Raw genomic sequence first — 15,432 nt, forward strand, 5'->3', positions numbered from 1 at the left:
CTTACCAGATCTTACTAATCCCATATAGCAAGGAGAAATAAAAAATGCATACTAAACAAAAGGGTATATGACAACATATCTTTCTGCCTTTCAAAAAAAATCTATAGCAAAAAACTGATATGGTAGTTTTAGTGTTTTCATATACTCATGATTGTCAGATTTACATGCCTTGTTTGAAGTTTTGAACTACACAACAAAGATCCAGAAGTGCTATAACTATAACTAGCCTAATGGATGAAGTTTTATTTATTTATGTATAATTAATGTTAATATTAAAGAGGTCTGACCCCTGTTCACCAAATAGAAGCGTTTGCCCATCTTTTTAAGGCCTACCTCACCCCCAAAAGGGCGTTTCCATACTTGGAAACTAAATTGAATGTGATTGGTTGAGGCGCGCCCTGCACCTGTGACTGCTGTGTGTGAGACAGACAAACTGAGGTAACCTGCATGAGGGAGCACGAGGCAAGATAGTGAGTGAGGATTTATTTGACAGTTTCACTTTGAGAAGCACGGTGAGTAAAATTCATCTGTAAGGGTGCTTTGGTGAAAATGCAAAGAAATGATACGTTTCATAGTGTATTCTGGAGGATTTGTAAGTTTCTGAGCATGTTCTGTGAGGATGTGAGCCCTTCTCTGTGTGTGAAGAACTGACAGCGAAACTCCGTTAGGAAATTGTCAAATTAATGATGCCCTGTTTATTGAAAATACATAGACGTGTTTTAACAACACTTTCGGGGTCGTTTTTGTCCACTTTTAAATTCGGCATACAAATATTCCACCAAATATGGTATGTTTTTGGACAGTTTTATTTAATTATAGTTAGTTGCCCTGTTATTTTGAACAGCTTCCCTCCTCGGGGATGAGAAGCGGATATGGGGAACAAACGGCGTAAAACAATTTTTTGAAGTAAAATATTCACGTGATTGTATTGTTTGGTGGGTGACATGCATGCCGAATACACCACTGGGTTTTATTAAATCATATTAGGTATAATTTAAGTTATGTGAGCCATTTACCTTTGCTGTGCGGAAGGAAACATTAAAAACCGAGATTTCCCCAGTGGTGTTTGGTGTTACTGAAGAGCCACAGTTAGGGGAGGCCATTATTTATGGTAAAAATGTTATGATATTTTATAGTTCAAGGAAGAGAAGTAGAGGGTAAAGCAATACTGAAAGTGTGTTTCTGTGAGTGAAGAAGTGGTGACTGTTGTTGTTGACAAACTATTGTTCTGTGGCAGCCTTTGAGCAGCCTATAACCATTTCAGGCCACCAAACAAAAAGAGACTTCTGAAGGCTGTTTTTTAATTAGATATTTAAGTTGTTGGACCAGTGCACCTTTTTTGTGTAAAATAATTCAGTACTTATGGATACATATTTCTGTATCTCCTCAGATCTGAGTGGCACACAGCAGGACACTTCCTCCTTCCACCATCGTTGGACCTGAGAGATACAGATGGAGGGAGTGCTGATTTTAAAATCTGCCTCTCCCCCCAGCTGTTCCTCTCACAGCCCTCCTCCTCTTCCACCAGATGCTCAAGAAGGTCCAGATCTCCCATCATCCTTTACTGTACCACCACCACCACCACCTCCTCCCCCTCCTCTTCCCCTGCCCCCTCCTCCTCCTCCTCCTCTTCTTCCTCCCCCACCTTTTGGCTCTCGTAATGTCCAGCGACGTTCCATGAAAAAGCTCAACTGGGACACAATTCCCAGCCAGCGTGTCCTTGGCAAACTGAATGTCTGGACGTCTAAACGGCCTCAGAGGGACCTTGTGCTGGACATTCGAAGCATGGAGGAGCTTTTCAGTCACGTGGACAAACGGGCCTCGCTGCACAGCTCAAGGGTCGTGGGTCTGAAGACGAGTGATGGTGTGGACTTCTTTCCACAGGTAAATAGCATAACAAGCTGGACATAACTAAGGTTAATTTCCAGTGACTGATGCAGACCATCCTCAGTTTTTATTGGCACGTAAACTCACACAGAATGCACAAGCTAGGGAAGTAATGAACACCCAAACAGGAACTGGTTTTTAAAAGTTCCACGCTAATACTGACATCAATGAGGAACTGCTAAATTAAAACCCACGTTAGGGGGTGTTTTTGCTTCCTCAAAGATTATGTGGAGTACAGTGCTGATTATAGATTTGTCTTCTTGTGCAGATATGGCTCTACAAACAAAACATTTTATTTATTAGTATTGATCATTTTTGTTTCTTTAGGTCACAATCCTCGACTCTAAAAAGAGTATGAATATTGGGATCTTTCTGAGACAATTCAAGAGGTAAGGCTTGTTTAAGCTCTGAATGACAGAATGTGGGTGAGAATGATTGTCTTCGAAAAGAAAAAGAGTATGATTCAGTTAACAAAATACAACCACAACAAGAACTACAGGAGCTTTGACAGGAAGAGCTACAGTAAGCAGTAGTCGGAGCAGGTTGCTTTCATGTCAAACACAGAGCTGGGAAAACAGATCTTGACACTGTGGTCACTTCCACTGTGCTAATCATTACCCAACCAGCAGGCTCTTTATCTGAGCAGATTATATTCAAATACATGGAAATGCCCTGTTAAACGTCATTTGAGAGCATTTAGCAACAACATAGAGAAAAGTTATGACTCACTTTATTGATACTTAAGTGATAGGAGAACATAGTGCTAAACCAAGGTGGTGAGGCTGAGCAGAGAAAAGGGATTGGAAGGATAAACCCAGCAGCCATGTTGGATTACCACTATAGTGCACCAGCATATATCATCCTTTCCATGTAGTTGTCCCCTTATAAAATGCAGTTTCTGGTGTAGCAACAGGGACATGATTGCTTGTTGAGTCCCGGATCATGAGACACTGGGCACCTGGGCACAGATATGCAAAAGGCCTCACCGGCACACAAACTTTGTGGTTTTGCCTTCTGTTTTGATGATGTTTTGAATTTCTTTGTTGTCAGTATACACACTTTTTTTGTTTTTGTGTGATCATTTTGTCTTCTTTTGGGATGTTGTGTCTCTTTGCAGTTCCTTTGCATCTCTGTCTTGAGTCTTTTTCTGGTCAGTAAATATTAAACAATAGTAATGTGAGTGACATTTTGCAGTACCTGTGCCAAGGCCTGTGCCCTGTTCGGTAATCCATCCGTGACTAATATGGCCGATTGCGCTCGTTGGGGCCCTCAGGGCAGTGATGGACGAGTGTTTCCATTACACCCCCCTTCAGTTTTGTCTCTTAGGTTATGGCTGGATCATTTCAATTTAGAGGGTCAGGTGTGCAGGGTCTGATGTTTTTGGGAGTTGAAAAAAAGTTGTGATCTCACTGTGACAGGTGGATTTTAGCATGACCATTGTTTGCACTGATGTATGCAGGCATGTAGGACTGGTATCAGAGTGAAGTCAGAGGCTCTCAAAGGGGACACAGACAAATTTTCAACGTAGCCTCCCTAGCATTTTTCCACTGGTATGTTGATGCTGCTGTTGCCAAGACAACGAGATTGAGTTCCGTGTTCCTCAGAGCCTGTAACTGTCACAGCCTCCACAATTAGTTTGGTTGTTCCATTGTCTGCCATTTCCGCAACAAGGTAGAGTAAGTGCAAAGAACTTTCATTGATACTCTTTAGTAGTAAGCTACAGGGGAAAACAAAAGCGTTATTTTCTTCCTGTTTTGGTTGCACAATGGTTGAAGCACTTCCTTTGTGCCTTAAATCGAGCCTTCGTTTTCCAGGAGATCACACCCAGCGGCAGACAGAGTTGCATAGCGAAAGCAAGGCTTGCAGGGAACCAATTTAAATGCTAATGCTGTCTTTATTCTATAGCCATTGCATTGTGCAATCAACTTTTACTCCATAATGATGAGGTAAAGATAAAAAAGTTTTTATTTCCACTTGAAATAGAAACACAATCTGCTATTTTTTTTCTTTTACATTTGTATCAACCTGTCAAATAACATGTTATGATGAAATTGGTTATTATGCTTTTCATGAAAATGATAGTGAAACTAAAACATTTAAATGTGGTGTAAATAGCTGCCTTATAAATGTATGAAACCTATTTGAAATTATATTTAGCTCCCTTGATAAATTTTACCACAAAAACAATTGTGCTTTGTAGGATTGATGTTCAAAGTGTTTCAAATTAATTTTGTCTTTCACATCCGAATTTTAACATGTCAAACTTGTTGGCCTAAATGTGTTTGTATTCTCTCTTTTTTTTTTTTTGTCTGAACCTCCTCAGTATGACTTCATTTTGGTCCAAGGTTCACTCAGCTCTCACTTTGAATACCAAATGCACTTTTAATGTGTGTCAGCAGCTAAACACTGTAATGGTATCTGCTCTATCATGTACGTCAAATTCAAATTGCATCTGCTTCTTGTTTGATAGTGATGAAACAGCACATGATGATGCTTTTTATTGGCATTTGCTGGACATTGAAAAAAATCCAATATTAACTTGTTTTTACGTAAAGTTTGACATTGTGTTACGACTTAATATCTAAACAGGCATTTATTATTATCCTGCTAGTAGAGATATAGGCGGCTTTGTAGTCATGGTGGCAGCTGGTTTTCTATCTGGTGGCAGCAAAGGTCAGCTGCAGCATCCAATTACTGAAAGTTGGCTGCTGCTGACCAACGAGATTTAAATGAGCTGCAACAATAATATTATTATTTGACGACCGGGTTGATCATTGTTTGTCTTCTGGGTTTGACTTTGTGACTGCTGTGCTGTGTAGCAGCCTCCTCTCTCCTCTCTAGTCTCAGGTGAACTGTATGGGTTTCCCTTCTCAATACAACACCCTTGGGGCTTACTCAGATCAGGCAGAGGTCTGCAACAGAAATGTAACACAGTAGAAACATAAAATAGAAAAAATAAAGCAGAGCATGATGCCCATGTGATGCTAACCTAACTGAAGCAGGTCTTTTGTCTCTGTAATTTGTTTATAGCCAGACTAATCATGTGTGGTAAGTCCTGTTCATTATGGCAGGACAGAAGGCAGTACAAGAATGTTTTTATTGTGGTTGTCTTTTGTCTCCCTCTGCAGGCCAGTGGCCGATATTGTGCAGGACATTTGTCAAGGGAACTGGCTCAGATTTGGAACAGGCAAACTAAAAGAGCTTTGTAAACTGCTGCCAGAAGAAAGTGAGGTAACACCAGCTCCACTCTTCTCATCTTTCCACTTGTATGCATGAAATAAGCTTCATGAACATTTAAGTGTCGTGGAAGAAGAACTTTTTAAGAAGAAGTCCTTATACTTGAGCACTTCGATTCCCTTTTGTTTCCTCCAGTTTAACCTTGTAAGATATATTTAATCAATATTGTGTGTATGCACAGGTGAAGCAGCTGCTGTCATTCAGTGGAAACCTCTCTGTGTTACCTGAGGCTGACCAGTTTATGGTGCAGCTGGTCAAAGTGCCAGGGTGAGTCTGGAGTTTCCCCAAAAGCCTTTTCGTTTTTGCTTCTTTATTGTTTGTTTACTTTTGTTTGTTTGTTTGTTTTTACAACATATCAAATCATGTTCACTCATTGAGAACACCTGAGCTCATATTTTTGGCCTCATCCTTATATCTTGTGGCTTAATAACTGGTGATAAAACTGATGTTCATGTTCATGTGTCTTGTCTTCAGCTATGAGGAATGCCTAAAAATGATGGTGCTGAGGGAGGAATTCTTTCCTCTTATGGAGGAGGTGAAGAACTCTGTTGCTGTCATGACCAAAGCAGCTAATGGTAAAATTTCATATGCATTCACTAAAGCTGCTAGCAAAAGCATATTTTTCCTCCTACCTGTAGTGCTATTTATCAGTGTAGATTGTTTTGGTGTGAGATGCAGAGTGTGTGGGTATTGTCTGTAGAGACATCTGCCTTCTCTCAAATATAATTGGAACCAGATGGCACTCAGCTTGTGGTGCTCAAAACATCAAAAAAAGTACATTTTATAATAATCCACAGACCTTGTTGTGAGCATTTTGATGTAGGAACTATTTTCTGTCTACCAAATTACACCCATTAACCATATCATCGCGCAGAAGGAAGCCTGCATCTACTGCTAGCACAGCTGAGCTAGCTAATGTCACAGCTCAGCCGATCAGCCATCTTGTATTGTCACAAACACAAGCCTCTCATCTATGAGTAGATGCACGCATACTCACAGTGTGGAATATGTTGAGTAATCGGGTCATGAGTTCTGGAAAGAGACATTGTAATTTTTTGGTGCATTAAGCACCACAAGCTGAATGCCATCGAGCTCCATTTTATTCAAGGGAAGGCAGACATAATTGTGGCTGATGTCTCCAACACCACTCACACACCAAAACAATCTAGATTGAAAAATACCACTACAGATAGAGGGAAAATATACATTTTTGATTTTGGGGTGAACTGTCCCTTTAAGGTTCTTTGTCTCCGTCTCTTTTGCTTCTCTTTCTATAGAGCTGTTGGACTGCGATGACCTCCACTCGGTCATTCGACTAGTATTAAAAGCCGGGAATTACATGAACGCTGTTGGTATTTTTCTTTTTAGAATTCTGTTTTTTAATACTTATTCTTTAATGTATTCTATCAAATGCATTTCAGCTGCCCCTTTTGCTTTTTACTCAGCATTTATCATACTGATGAATGGACCATTCGCATAATTTATTATTCAGGGTGGTTACAGTGCCAATGCCATTGGCTTCAGGATGACCTCTCTGCTCAACCTAGCAGACACCAAGGCCAACAAGCCTGGCATGAACCTCATGCACTACGTTGCCAAGGTGAGGAAAGTGGAATGAATGGATGAAAAAACAATCTGTGAAATCACGAAAAACCCTGCTATCATGCTTTGTTCATAAACAGTTATGTAACTGATTTATTCTCCTGCTCCGTCTCTTTATTCACTGTTGCCCTCTCTCCTTTATTCTTCACCCACAGCAAGCGGAGGACATCGATGCTGAGCTGCTGACTTTTCCCACCCAGCTTGAAAACATTGGCATGGGATCAAGGTGGGCATTATTGGTGTCTGTTGGTGATTTAACTGAACATGGTTTGCTCACTAACAGTAGCTTTAAATGTTGTCAAATCTATTTCAATCTGATGTTAAAGCTGGCTGGTTTGATAATTAATTTTGTATCATCTGGAATACGTCATGTGATTCAATTTAACACAGAATTTGTAAAGAGGACATCATCGCAGACTTTGAGAGGGAAGTCAAGAGGATCAAGGAAGTGAAACTGTTCAGCAGCAGACAGCCTGGTCTCTTACAACAAATGGAGACATTCCTCATGGTAAAGTTTCCCTGTGTTGTTTGGGCTCTTATTGTGCAAAACTGAGTTTGTGAATGCTTCAGTCAGTCTTCAGTCTGGATCCCTCTGCTTTATACCTGTAATGTTTTTCATTTCTTAGAGGGCCGAGGCGAAGCTGGCCGATGTGGAGTCCTCTCTTCAGGAGCTAAAGGCTGTGAGCGACGCCGTTGCTGAGTACTACTGTGAAGACCCAGCTACTTTCAAACTGGAGGAGTGCTGCTCCATCTTTCATTCATTCTGCAAGCGCTTTGACACAGCTGTTAAGGTCAGAACAGAAAGGATTTACGATAATACTTAAATGTGCTATAGAATAAACTACATAACGGAAAAAATACAGTTGTTATGTATTTAAAGGTATAGTTCACTCCCCAAACGATAATTTGTATTTGTGTAATCGCCCTGTGTTACCTTGAGTTTGTGAAGAAAATTTGTTTCTCTCACATTTCTCTATGATGAACGAAGAATCCAAATACGGAGAAAGTTCTTTGTGAATTAAAGTGATGGGGGGCCACTTTTAACATCAGCAAAACTATATCAAATCATCTGTTTACAAACTCGTACAGCTGGTGCAGTATAATCCAAGTCTCCAGGTGTATGCTCATTACTTCCCAAACACATGCATTTTTGCTAAAACCTTACCATTTAAAACACTTTAACGAAGACGATCTCATGCATAGATGAGTGCACCTGTGCTGTTTTAGTGGAAGTGTTTGGAAAATATGTGTTTGGAAAGTACTGAGCATTATACTGCAGGAGTTGTATGAGAGATGGTAAATAGGTGTTTTTATATACCTTTGCTTTTGTTAAATGATGCCCCCTATTATTTCAGTTCATAAAGAATTTTCACTGTTTTTGGATTCTTCGTTCACCATGGAGGTAGCCTGGAAATCCAGACACAAATCTAGAAAGATTTAGGGTCTGGCCATGAGTAATGCAAATGGCCCAACTCGAGGGGCAGCACCAAGCATGCATTTGAAAATATCACTGCACACAATTGGATAACACTACGACCAATCAGAACAATATACAGGGTGACGTATCCAGAGCACTACCAGCGGAGCTAACTGGTAGATTAGACTCTTGCCGTATCTGGTCGGCAAAACAGCAAAAACGTCCTTGCAAAGGAAAGATTGGAGTGCCGTCTTCTGTTCCTCTTTTAGAGAAAAAGCCAAGTCTAACTCGTTCATTGTAGCGGCCAAAGCTGTTTCAAACAACTGGTGTTCATCCGTAGCCATCTTGCAATGTTTACTGACTGATTCCGGACTTCGTCATCGCAGCGCTGTCGTCATCTGTTTAGCTTGCCTCTGGCCCGCCTATATCAGATACACCGATGTGATTGGTGCAGCTCGGTTTCATTGGCATAGGTAATGAGCATCATTACTGATTGCCAGAGTGACTCGCTGAGCAAATTCAAATTGCGCTCTCACGAGAACTCTGGATTTCCAGGGTACCATGGAGGCGTGAGAAAAACAAAGTTTTCATTACAAATGAATAGGTGAATGTTGAGTACTTCTCAGTTTCTACAAACATTGTCCTCTTGTCCCCTTGTGTCATTACTTTGCATTGTATGGTATTTAACTTAAATTTATTCTTCCTTGACATGGCTGTAGGAGAACCGAGAGCGAGAGGAAGCAGAGCAGAGACGCAAGCGAAAGGAGAGCATGCGTATTGTAGCCAAACGCCGCTCAACAGTGTCCCGCACAGGACCCGAGCCTGATCAGGACTCCTCCAGCTTGGAGTCGGTCTTGCACAGCTTTCTTTCCACCGTTCCAGAGGGAGTAAGCAGATGCAGAAAGAATACACTGCCTGCAATTGCAGGATCCCCATCTGAGTGCAGCTCTCAGACTGTTCCGTCAGTAGACAAAAATGAGGCTACGCCCAGTAATAGACAAGAGACACCTGAGAAGAAACAACCCAAATTGCAGAAAGAGGACAAGGAAATGGCAGAAGCAGAAAACAAAGAAGAAGCTGAGAAGATGCGTGAGATAACTCGGAAGGTGCTTCACTACCAAAATGGCAAAAGCAGCGCTGATGGGGACAGAGTGTCAGGCACTCCTCCTCGGTCTAAAGGAGCACAAGATACACCAGCAACCCCAAGTACCCCTCGCTCTACAACAAGAGACTTCTTATTTACCAACAATGGGGATGTCGGCTCCCCGTGGACTATCCTGAGCCCTTTTACTTGCTCCCCAAGAAACACTTCCCATCGAAACCGACAAGCACACCTACGCAGACAATCCTCAATGCCAGCTGGAGATGACCTTGATGATGGAGTCTGGGAGAGTGACAGAGGCAATTATCTCCCCAATTCTTCCAATCGGGACAATCAGACAACTTCATCTGGGGGTTCTGCGTCCCTTCCTGAGTGCCGCAGTCAGAGAGCTGTGTCGCAGGGTCCAATCCTCAGGTCTGCCTCCTTGGACGAAACCAGACGATCTCCAGCATTCCGGCTGGGAAACTTGTTCCAGAAAGGCACGTCTCAAAGGTCATACTCCTCTGGATCAACGACGGAAAGCATGAGAGAAGAAGGAGCAGGAGTCAGTTCACTGCTTGGCAGGAAGGCAGGGAATCAGGTCGAGGGTCAAGCGAGCACTTCTGGGTTCATATCCTTCTTCAGACGCATTGGAGGCAGAAATAAGACTGGTGATGTGGAGGAACAAAACATCAGAGGATCGAATACTTGATTCCAAATTTTATCTAGAGACAGAGTACAAGCTTTGTCATTTTTATGTGTTTGTTTGTCTATTTTTATTGTTAAGGTTTTACCCTTCAGTGAGCCCAAAGTAAAGGGGAACTTGCTTTGAACTGTGAAAGTTTTGATTTTGTGGGAGTCAAACCATATTCAGAAATCTTTTTTTTTTCTTTTTTGTCTTTTTCTGTGCAATAAAGGGTGTCATTCTACCTTTTAAATTTTACTTGTTTATGGATTATGCACTCAACATTTATTGTTTAATGCAATTCAGGTTGAAATGTCTCCTCTGTCAGCCTTTTTATGAAATCCTTGACAGTGACTGACTGGCACTAATGTCTCCTTAGTGACGCCTGCTCAGTTTCCAGTACTTGCCTTTCACGTCATCTATTATTTCTTCTCACTGTCAGTCTAGCTGCGAGGCAGTCGTTCAGGTAGCAGAGGCGCATTTTAACTTCTGGGCTTCTAACACATGTAGGATGTGAACAATCCTGAACACAAAAGCGACCAGATTGGAAATTCAGCCCATAGATACATTCATTTAAATGTCAGACTCCTAGCTGATGCTGTCATCACAACCGACAAGAAAATCTGAATAGGACACATTGTTGCTGGTGAACCCACGCTGGTATCCAGATGATCTGTTCTTCCACCACTGTGCCACCCTGGTGTCTCTGCCCAGCAGTGGCTGGGTTTTTTGGACAGAAAGAGAAGAAAGACGCATTCAGCTGTGTTACTTGGGCAACAGGGTTTGTTTACTGCCATTTCATTTGAGCTCTCTCAGTGTAATAATACTCTCTTGAACAAACTGCTCAATACAGGCTCCTTTCTGACTGTTCTGTTGTCCTCCCACGTCCATCCCTCCCACTGGCAAGTGCTCAATGGGGACATTTTCAGTCGCCTAGCACTTCAAATCAAGGGGCACAATGAATTGAATAAAACAGGAAATATATGGGCAGTTTCTGTGAAAATTAAAGTCTTTTGTCTTAGCTGTAAGCGTAAGCAAGGTCTCCTTCAAGGTTGCAGATCTTTGTAAGTCAAATAAAAGCTTGGCCTTGTACGCAAGCAGAGATAACAGTCTGGTACTGGGAGCTGAGTGCTACGTCAGCAGCGACTGACCTGTTTGGTGTCAAATGAGCGCCCCGGACTACAATCAGGCCATTGTGACAAAATGCTGAGTGCTTTTAAGGATCATCTCATGTGAGTCAACTCCTGAGGACTCGAGGTGACCTGTTGGCTCTCACCGGGGCTATGCTAAACAACGGTGTGTTCAGAATGTGTGTGTTGCAGTGAAAGATGAGAAACTTCAATAGAGAAGAGAAAGGAGGTGGGGTGGGGGGGAAACTTGGACCGAGTGAGAGAGGGAGGGAGACTTGCAAGTTGTATTGTGAGGAAGCATTTAAGCAGAGACGAGCATGTGAGGGGAGAGAGGAAGCCAGTGTCTTACAGACAGAAAGCACAAAAGGGAAATGCACAGGAGCAAGAACTAAGGTCAACAGATGAAAGGAGAAGCCTGTACAGTGACAATCCTGGACGCTTTTTAAATGTGGGAACTGCCAGCTGGACCGAAAAGGTATATTAATGCTGAACATGTTTTGGGAATGCATAACAGATCAGCTGATATGTTGTCAAGTGAACTCTTTGCTCTAAGTGAAATATCTCCATGTTTTTATTCTGTGTAAGCCTGAAGCAGGAAGCACTGAAACAAATTGGCTTGCAGGAAGTGTTTTGTTTTAAGAAATTACATTCCCTGCTCTTTGGTAACATGACAGAAGATCACACTGTGTGGAAACTTAATCCACCGTAGCTGCAGCTATGGGCATTAGACTGTTTACAAGTGTTGTAATCTGATTTGAGGTTGGAAGGGAAAACCATGGAGAATTCACTCGTGATGTGCTGAGATGTGTTCCCACAGTAGCATTTGAAATCACATTTTGGGTTGGTAGATGACACTCCATTAAAGTGTACTCTGTATATACATGAATGATGAACCTGTGACTACTGTGCGGTACAAAGTGTACTTTTAAAGCCTCATGTTCAGCCTTTGGAAATAGAGGCAACTTTATATTTTTGATTTACAGTGATTCCCTAAACATCTGTGCATTCCATTATGTTCTATGCATTTTTAAAGGTTACTGCTGATACTTATGATGGAACTTACATTGATAAAACATCGGGAAAAAGTAAAACTTGAAATAGAAAATAAGGTTTTATAAAAATTAACTAAATTAAATGATTGATGCGGAGTAAAACATCACATTTTACGCATGTGTATCTGAAATTTTGGGCCTATCTACTGAAATTGACGCTGTACTTTGAATAATCATGAAGCAAACCAGAGTCCTGGAGGGGAATTTTTGCATCAGCTGACACTTTCATTACGCATCAGCTGACACTTTTATTACGCATCATGCAAACTTTATATCAGTAATTCGATCAAATAATTGACCCCGACGTGATTTGAACACGCAACCTTCTGATCTGGAGTCAGACGCGCTACCGTTGCGCCACGAGGTCTTATAGTATCCTCTTGGAACAGCTGATTAATCACCACTTTGCGCAAACGTTCGTACGTCGTCTCCGTCTTCAGTTTGAGTAGGCCTTCACGACATGCGTTTCTCTGGCTAAACACAAGAAAATACGCATCTGAGTGTACATCCCAGATACTGTGTAAAGTGTAATGATTAGGCTGATAGTGTTTTTCTCTCAGGCGTTATCCGATTTGACTTTTACGCGTGCGTCATTAAGTTTACGCCTTCATTTTCAGACAAAAGAAGAGCAGAAGGTGAGATCACAGCGCTTCTTTGTCAGTTTTTTCTGCATGGTAATGAAAGTCTACGTCTCCATATAGCTCCATGCAGTAAATTGTTAGGATGCTGTGTAGGTGATGGGGCCCCCAGTCAGTCACTAGATGGTGCAATTTGTTGGTTTCTGATTTTTGGTACATCCACACACACATCCAACACAGAGCCCTGAAGGTCCTCCACAAAACAGTAAGTAAGTAAATGAAGTACAAGTTGTTCAATTTTGATAAATGTGATGCAACCTATAGGAGAATACATGTGACATACACTGTTCAAAAACACAAGAAACACTTAATGGTCAAAGAATTACGCCAAGTCAGTTAAACTCAATCTGAAGCACAAGTGATTCTGAATTAATTTCACCTGCTTTGGTGCAAATGAAAGTGACAACAGGTGCAAAGGAGAGGCAAAAGCAAGACAACCCTCACTGATTCTTCTTAAGTTTTGTGTTCTGCTCGGGCCTTTTTCACTACTGGTAGCATGAGGCAGTACCTGCAGCCCAATCTTGTGGCAGAGGTAGTCCAGCTCCTCCAGGATGGCACCTCCTTTTCTAACTGTCCAGGAGCTCACTGATGCCCTGATCCAGGTTTGGGAGGAGATCCCCCAGGACACTATCCACCGACTCATCAGGAACATGCCCAGATGTTGTCTGAAGTGTATACAAGCCAAACACACTACTAAGTCACATTATGAGGTGCTGTGATAAAATTTTATGCAAGTTGGATCAGCCTGTGATTTCAGTTTTTTACTTTGATGAGTCCAGGCCTTCATAGGTTGAAGATTTTGGTTTTCATCGACAGTTGTTATATAATTTTGTGCTCAACAAATTATACAATGTACATCAGGAAAGATTTTCAGCTTGAATAATTCGTTCATCAAGATCTGATGTGTGATTCAAGTGTTCCCTTTTTTTTTTTTTAGTAGTGTCGTTGTACACATTCATGGTCAAACTACACAATCAAAGAAGACATGGATGTGAATTCATTTGTGGTAACATTAAAAAGCAAAACCCACTTTTTAGAAACCTTGTGTTAAAAAAATATGTACTTTTTGTAATTCTGGTGCTTTCAGGTCTGTCTGTTAATCCCAGCTGTTTTCCACACAGGAAGAGAGGAGCATCTGGAGAATCTAGGATATTTAGCAGCTAACCTTCATAAGTGTCCAGCCTCCACATAGCAGAATGGATGGGTAAGTGCACGCATAAGATGTAAAATCTGTGGGGATTTTATCACACATTCTGCATTGTCTGTTGTTTGGCCCTGGCCATATGAAAAGGTAGTATCAGCAAACTGAAGCTGAGTGCCTTCCATAACTTACATTATTCTTTAGTTCTGTCTCAGGGTTTGTTGTCATCAATGAAACTGTAATCACATTCATCAGTGACCTTAAAATAGGGCGCTGATATTAATGTCCTTCCTGCTCCAGCTGTAGCTGCTCTGATTAGGATGCATGCTGTTTTCTGTCTACACTGATGAGATGGGCTTAAACGTCAGGGAGTTGGAGCTGCACAGGGCGCATTGATTAGCTGGGTAAATGTCACATTGTTGCCAGCAAGGTGAACGGATTGCGATGGCTGTCAATATTCATGTCTTTTCCATTCAGCTGTTGCTTTTATTACACCAAAGCCAGATTTCATTTCACTTAATCAAAATAAATTGCAGGAAGCCACCTAATTATGTTTACAGGGGTCAGACTGTGATGTTTGTGGTTTATCATCTGGGGGTTGGTTTGGTTAAGTCAATTGTTTAAGGTCACAGGAGCTTAGCAGTATGAGTTTAATTAAGCAGAAAGATGCGTGTGCCTCTCAGTTTGCGTTTGTTTTCTTACAACACTAGAAAGACCAGATTTAACAAGAAAATGGTGTGGCACTAATGTGTATTTATTGAGTTTGCAACCGCAATCTGTGTGTATCTAGCGCCTAATTTTAAATGAGTCATAACTTTTGCTGTCTGGAAACAGAATAATACATCCCCACACACACTGCAGCCAAAGCTTCATAGCTGCCTGATTCTCAGGATACTCTCCCACAACTAATACACATTGGACCACATTCACAGGGGTTTCGCCAGATCGTGAAACCCATCCTAGATATGAGCTACCACTTAGCTAAACGTCCACTCTCGTACAGCTAACGAGGAAGACTATTGAGTGGACATTTTGAGACAGAAGGAATGCTGTCAATGACACTGTACTTGAAACCATTTTACATCACACTTAAAGAGCAGCAGGCTCCACCCTCTACTCTCCTCGATAGGTAATACTCTCCTCCTATCACAAGCATGCTTTCACCAGAGACCGTTGATAAACTGAGATGGCCCACTTTAGATTCATTTCCTGTAACTGTATCACGAAGGTTTCACCACTGCCCTGTCCCTGTAAGAGATTAGGTGTGGCCCTGAGTCTATTCACTCCAATGGGAAAAGTGAATGCTGGTACAGATTATGACCGTTTCTTTCACTCTACTGTATAGTCACTTAAGTAAACACTGGACCCATTTTTCACGAGCCCCAACACCTCTAAACAGTCTGACAGTGAAATGGCATTTTCTTCAGACAGACATGTCTCTGTTTAAGCAACGTACTACTGCCAGATCTGGTAACAACTGATGTCATCTTACACTCAGTTAATATCAGATATTAAGCTAGCAGATACAGACAAGCAAACAAGGAACAACATTAAATTTGTAC

General features: G+C 41.6%; 2 protein-coding genes and 1 non-coding gene across 3 annotated transcripts in view; 2 read left to right on the forward strand and 1 right to left on the reverse strand.

Annotated features, from left to right (window-relative positions):
- Nucleotides 1–395: 395 nt before the first annotated feature.
- On the forward strand, nucleotides 396–10,312 carry fhdc3 (FH2 domain containing 3). The gene is made up of 12 exons (XM_033640775.2): nucleotides 396–512; nucleotides 1,391–1,884; nucleotides 2,215–2,276; nucleotides 5,016–5,118; nucleotides 5,306–5,391; nucleotides 5,599–5,699; nucleotides 6,402–6,472; nucleotides 6,617–6,724; nucleotides 6,882–6,952; nucleotides 7,117–7,234; nucleotides 7,353–7,517; nucleotides 8,863–10,312. Exons 2-12 carry the CDS (start codon nucleotides 1,453–1,455, stop codon nucleotides 9,934–9,936), a joined length of 2,391 nt encoding a protein of 796 aa, XP_033496666.2. The 5' UTR covers nucleotides 396–512; nucleotides 1,391–1,452; the 3' UTR covers nucleotides 9,937–10,312.
- Nucleotides 10,313–11,344: 1,032 nt separating this feature from the next.
- Nucleotides 11,345–15,432, forward strand: part of trim3b (tripartite motif containing 3b) — a 38,704-nt gene continuing 34,616 nt past the window's right edge. The window contains exons 1-2 of the mRNA XM_033645413.2: nucleotides 11,345–11,514; nucleotides 13,851–13,933. The gene's annotated coding sequence lies outside the window, so the exon portion shown is untranslated. The remainder of the gene's footprint in view (nucleotides 11,515–13,850; nucleotides 13,934–15,432) is intronic.
- On the reverse strand, nucleotides 12,387–12,458 carry trnaw-cca (transfer RNA tryptophan (anticodon CCA)). Its single transcript has one exon. It is a non-coding gene; the product is annotated as a tRNA-Trp (tRNA).

The sequence above is a fragment of the Epinephelus lanceolatus genome, chromosome 11, assembly GCF_041903045.1.
Source record: "Epinephelus lanceolatus isolate andai-2023 chromosome 11, ASM4190304v1, whole genome shotgun sequence".
NCBI classification, from domain to species: Eukaryota; Metazoa; Chordata; class Actinopteri; order Perciformes; family Serranidae; genus Epinephelus; species Epinephelus lanceolatus.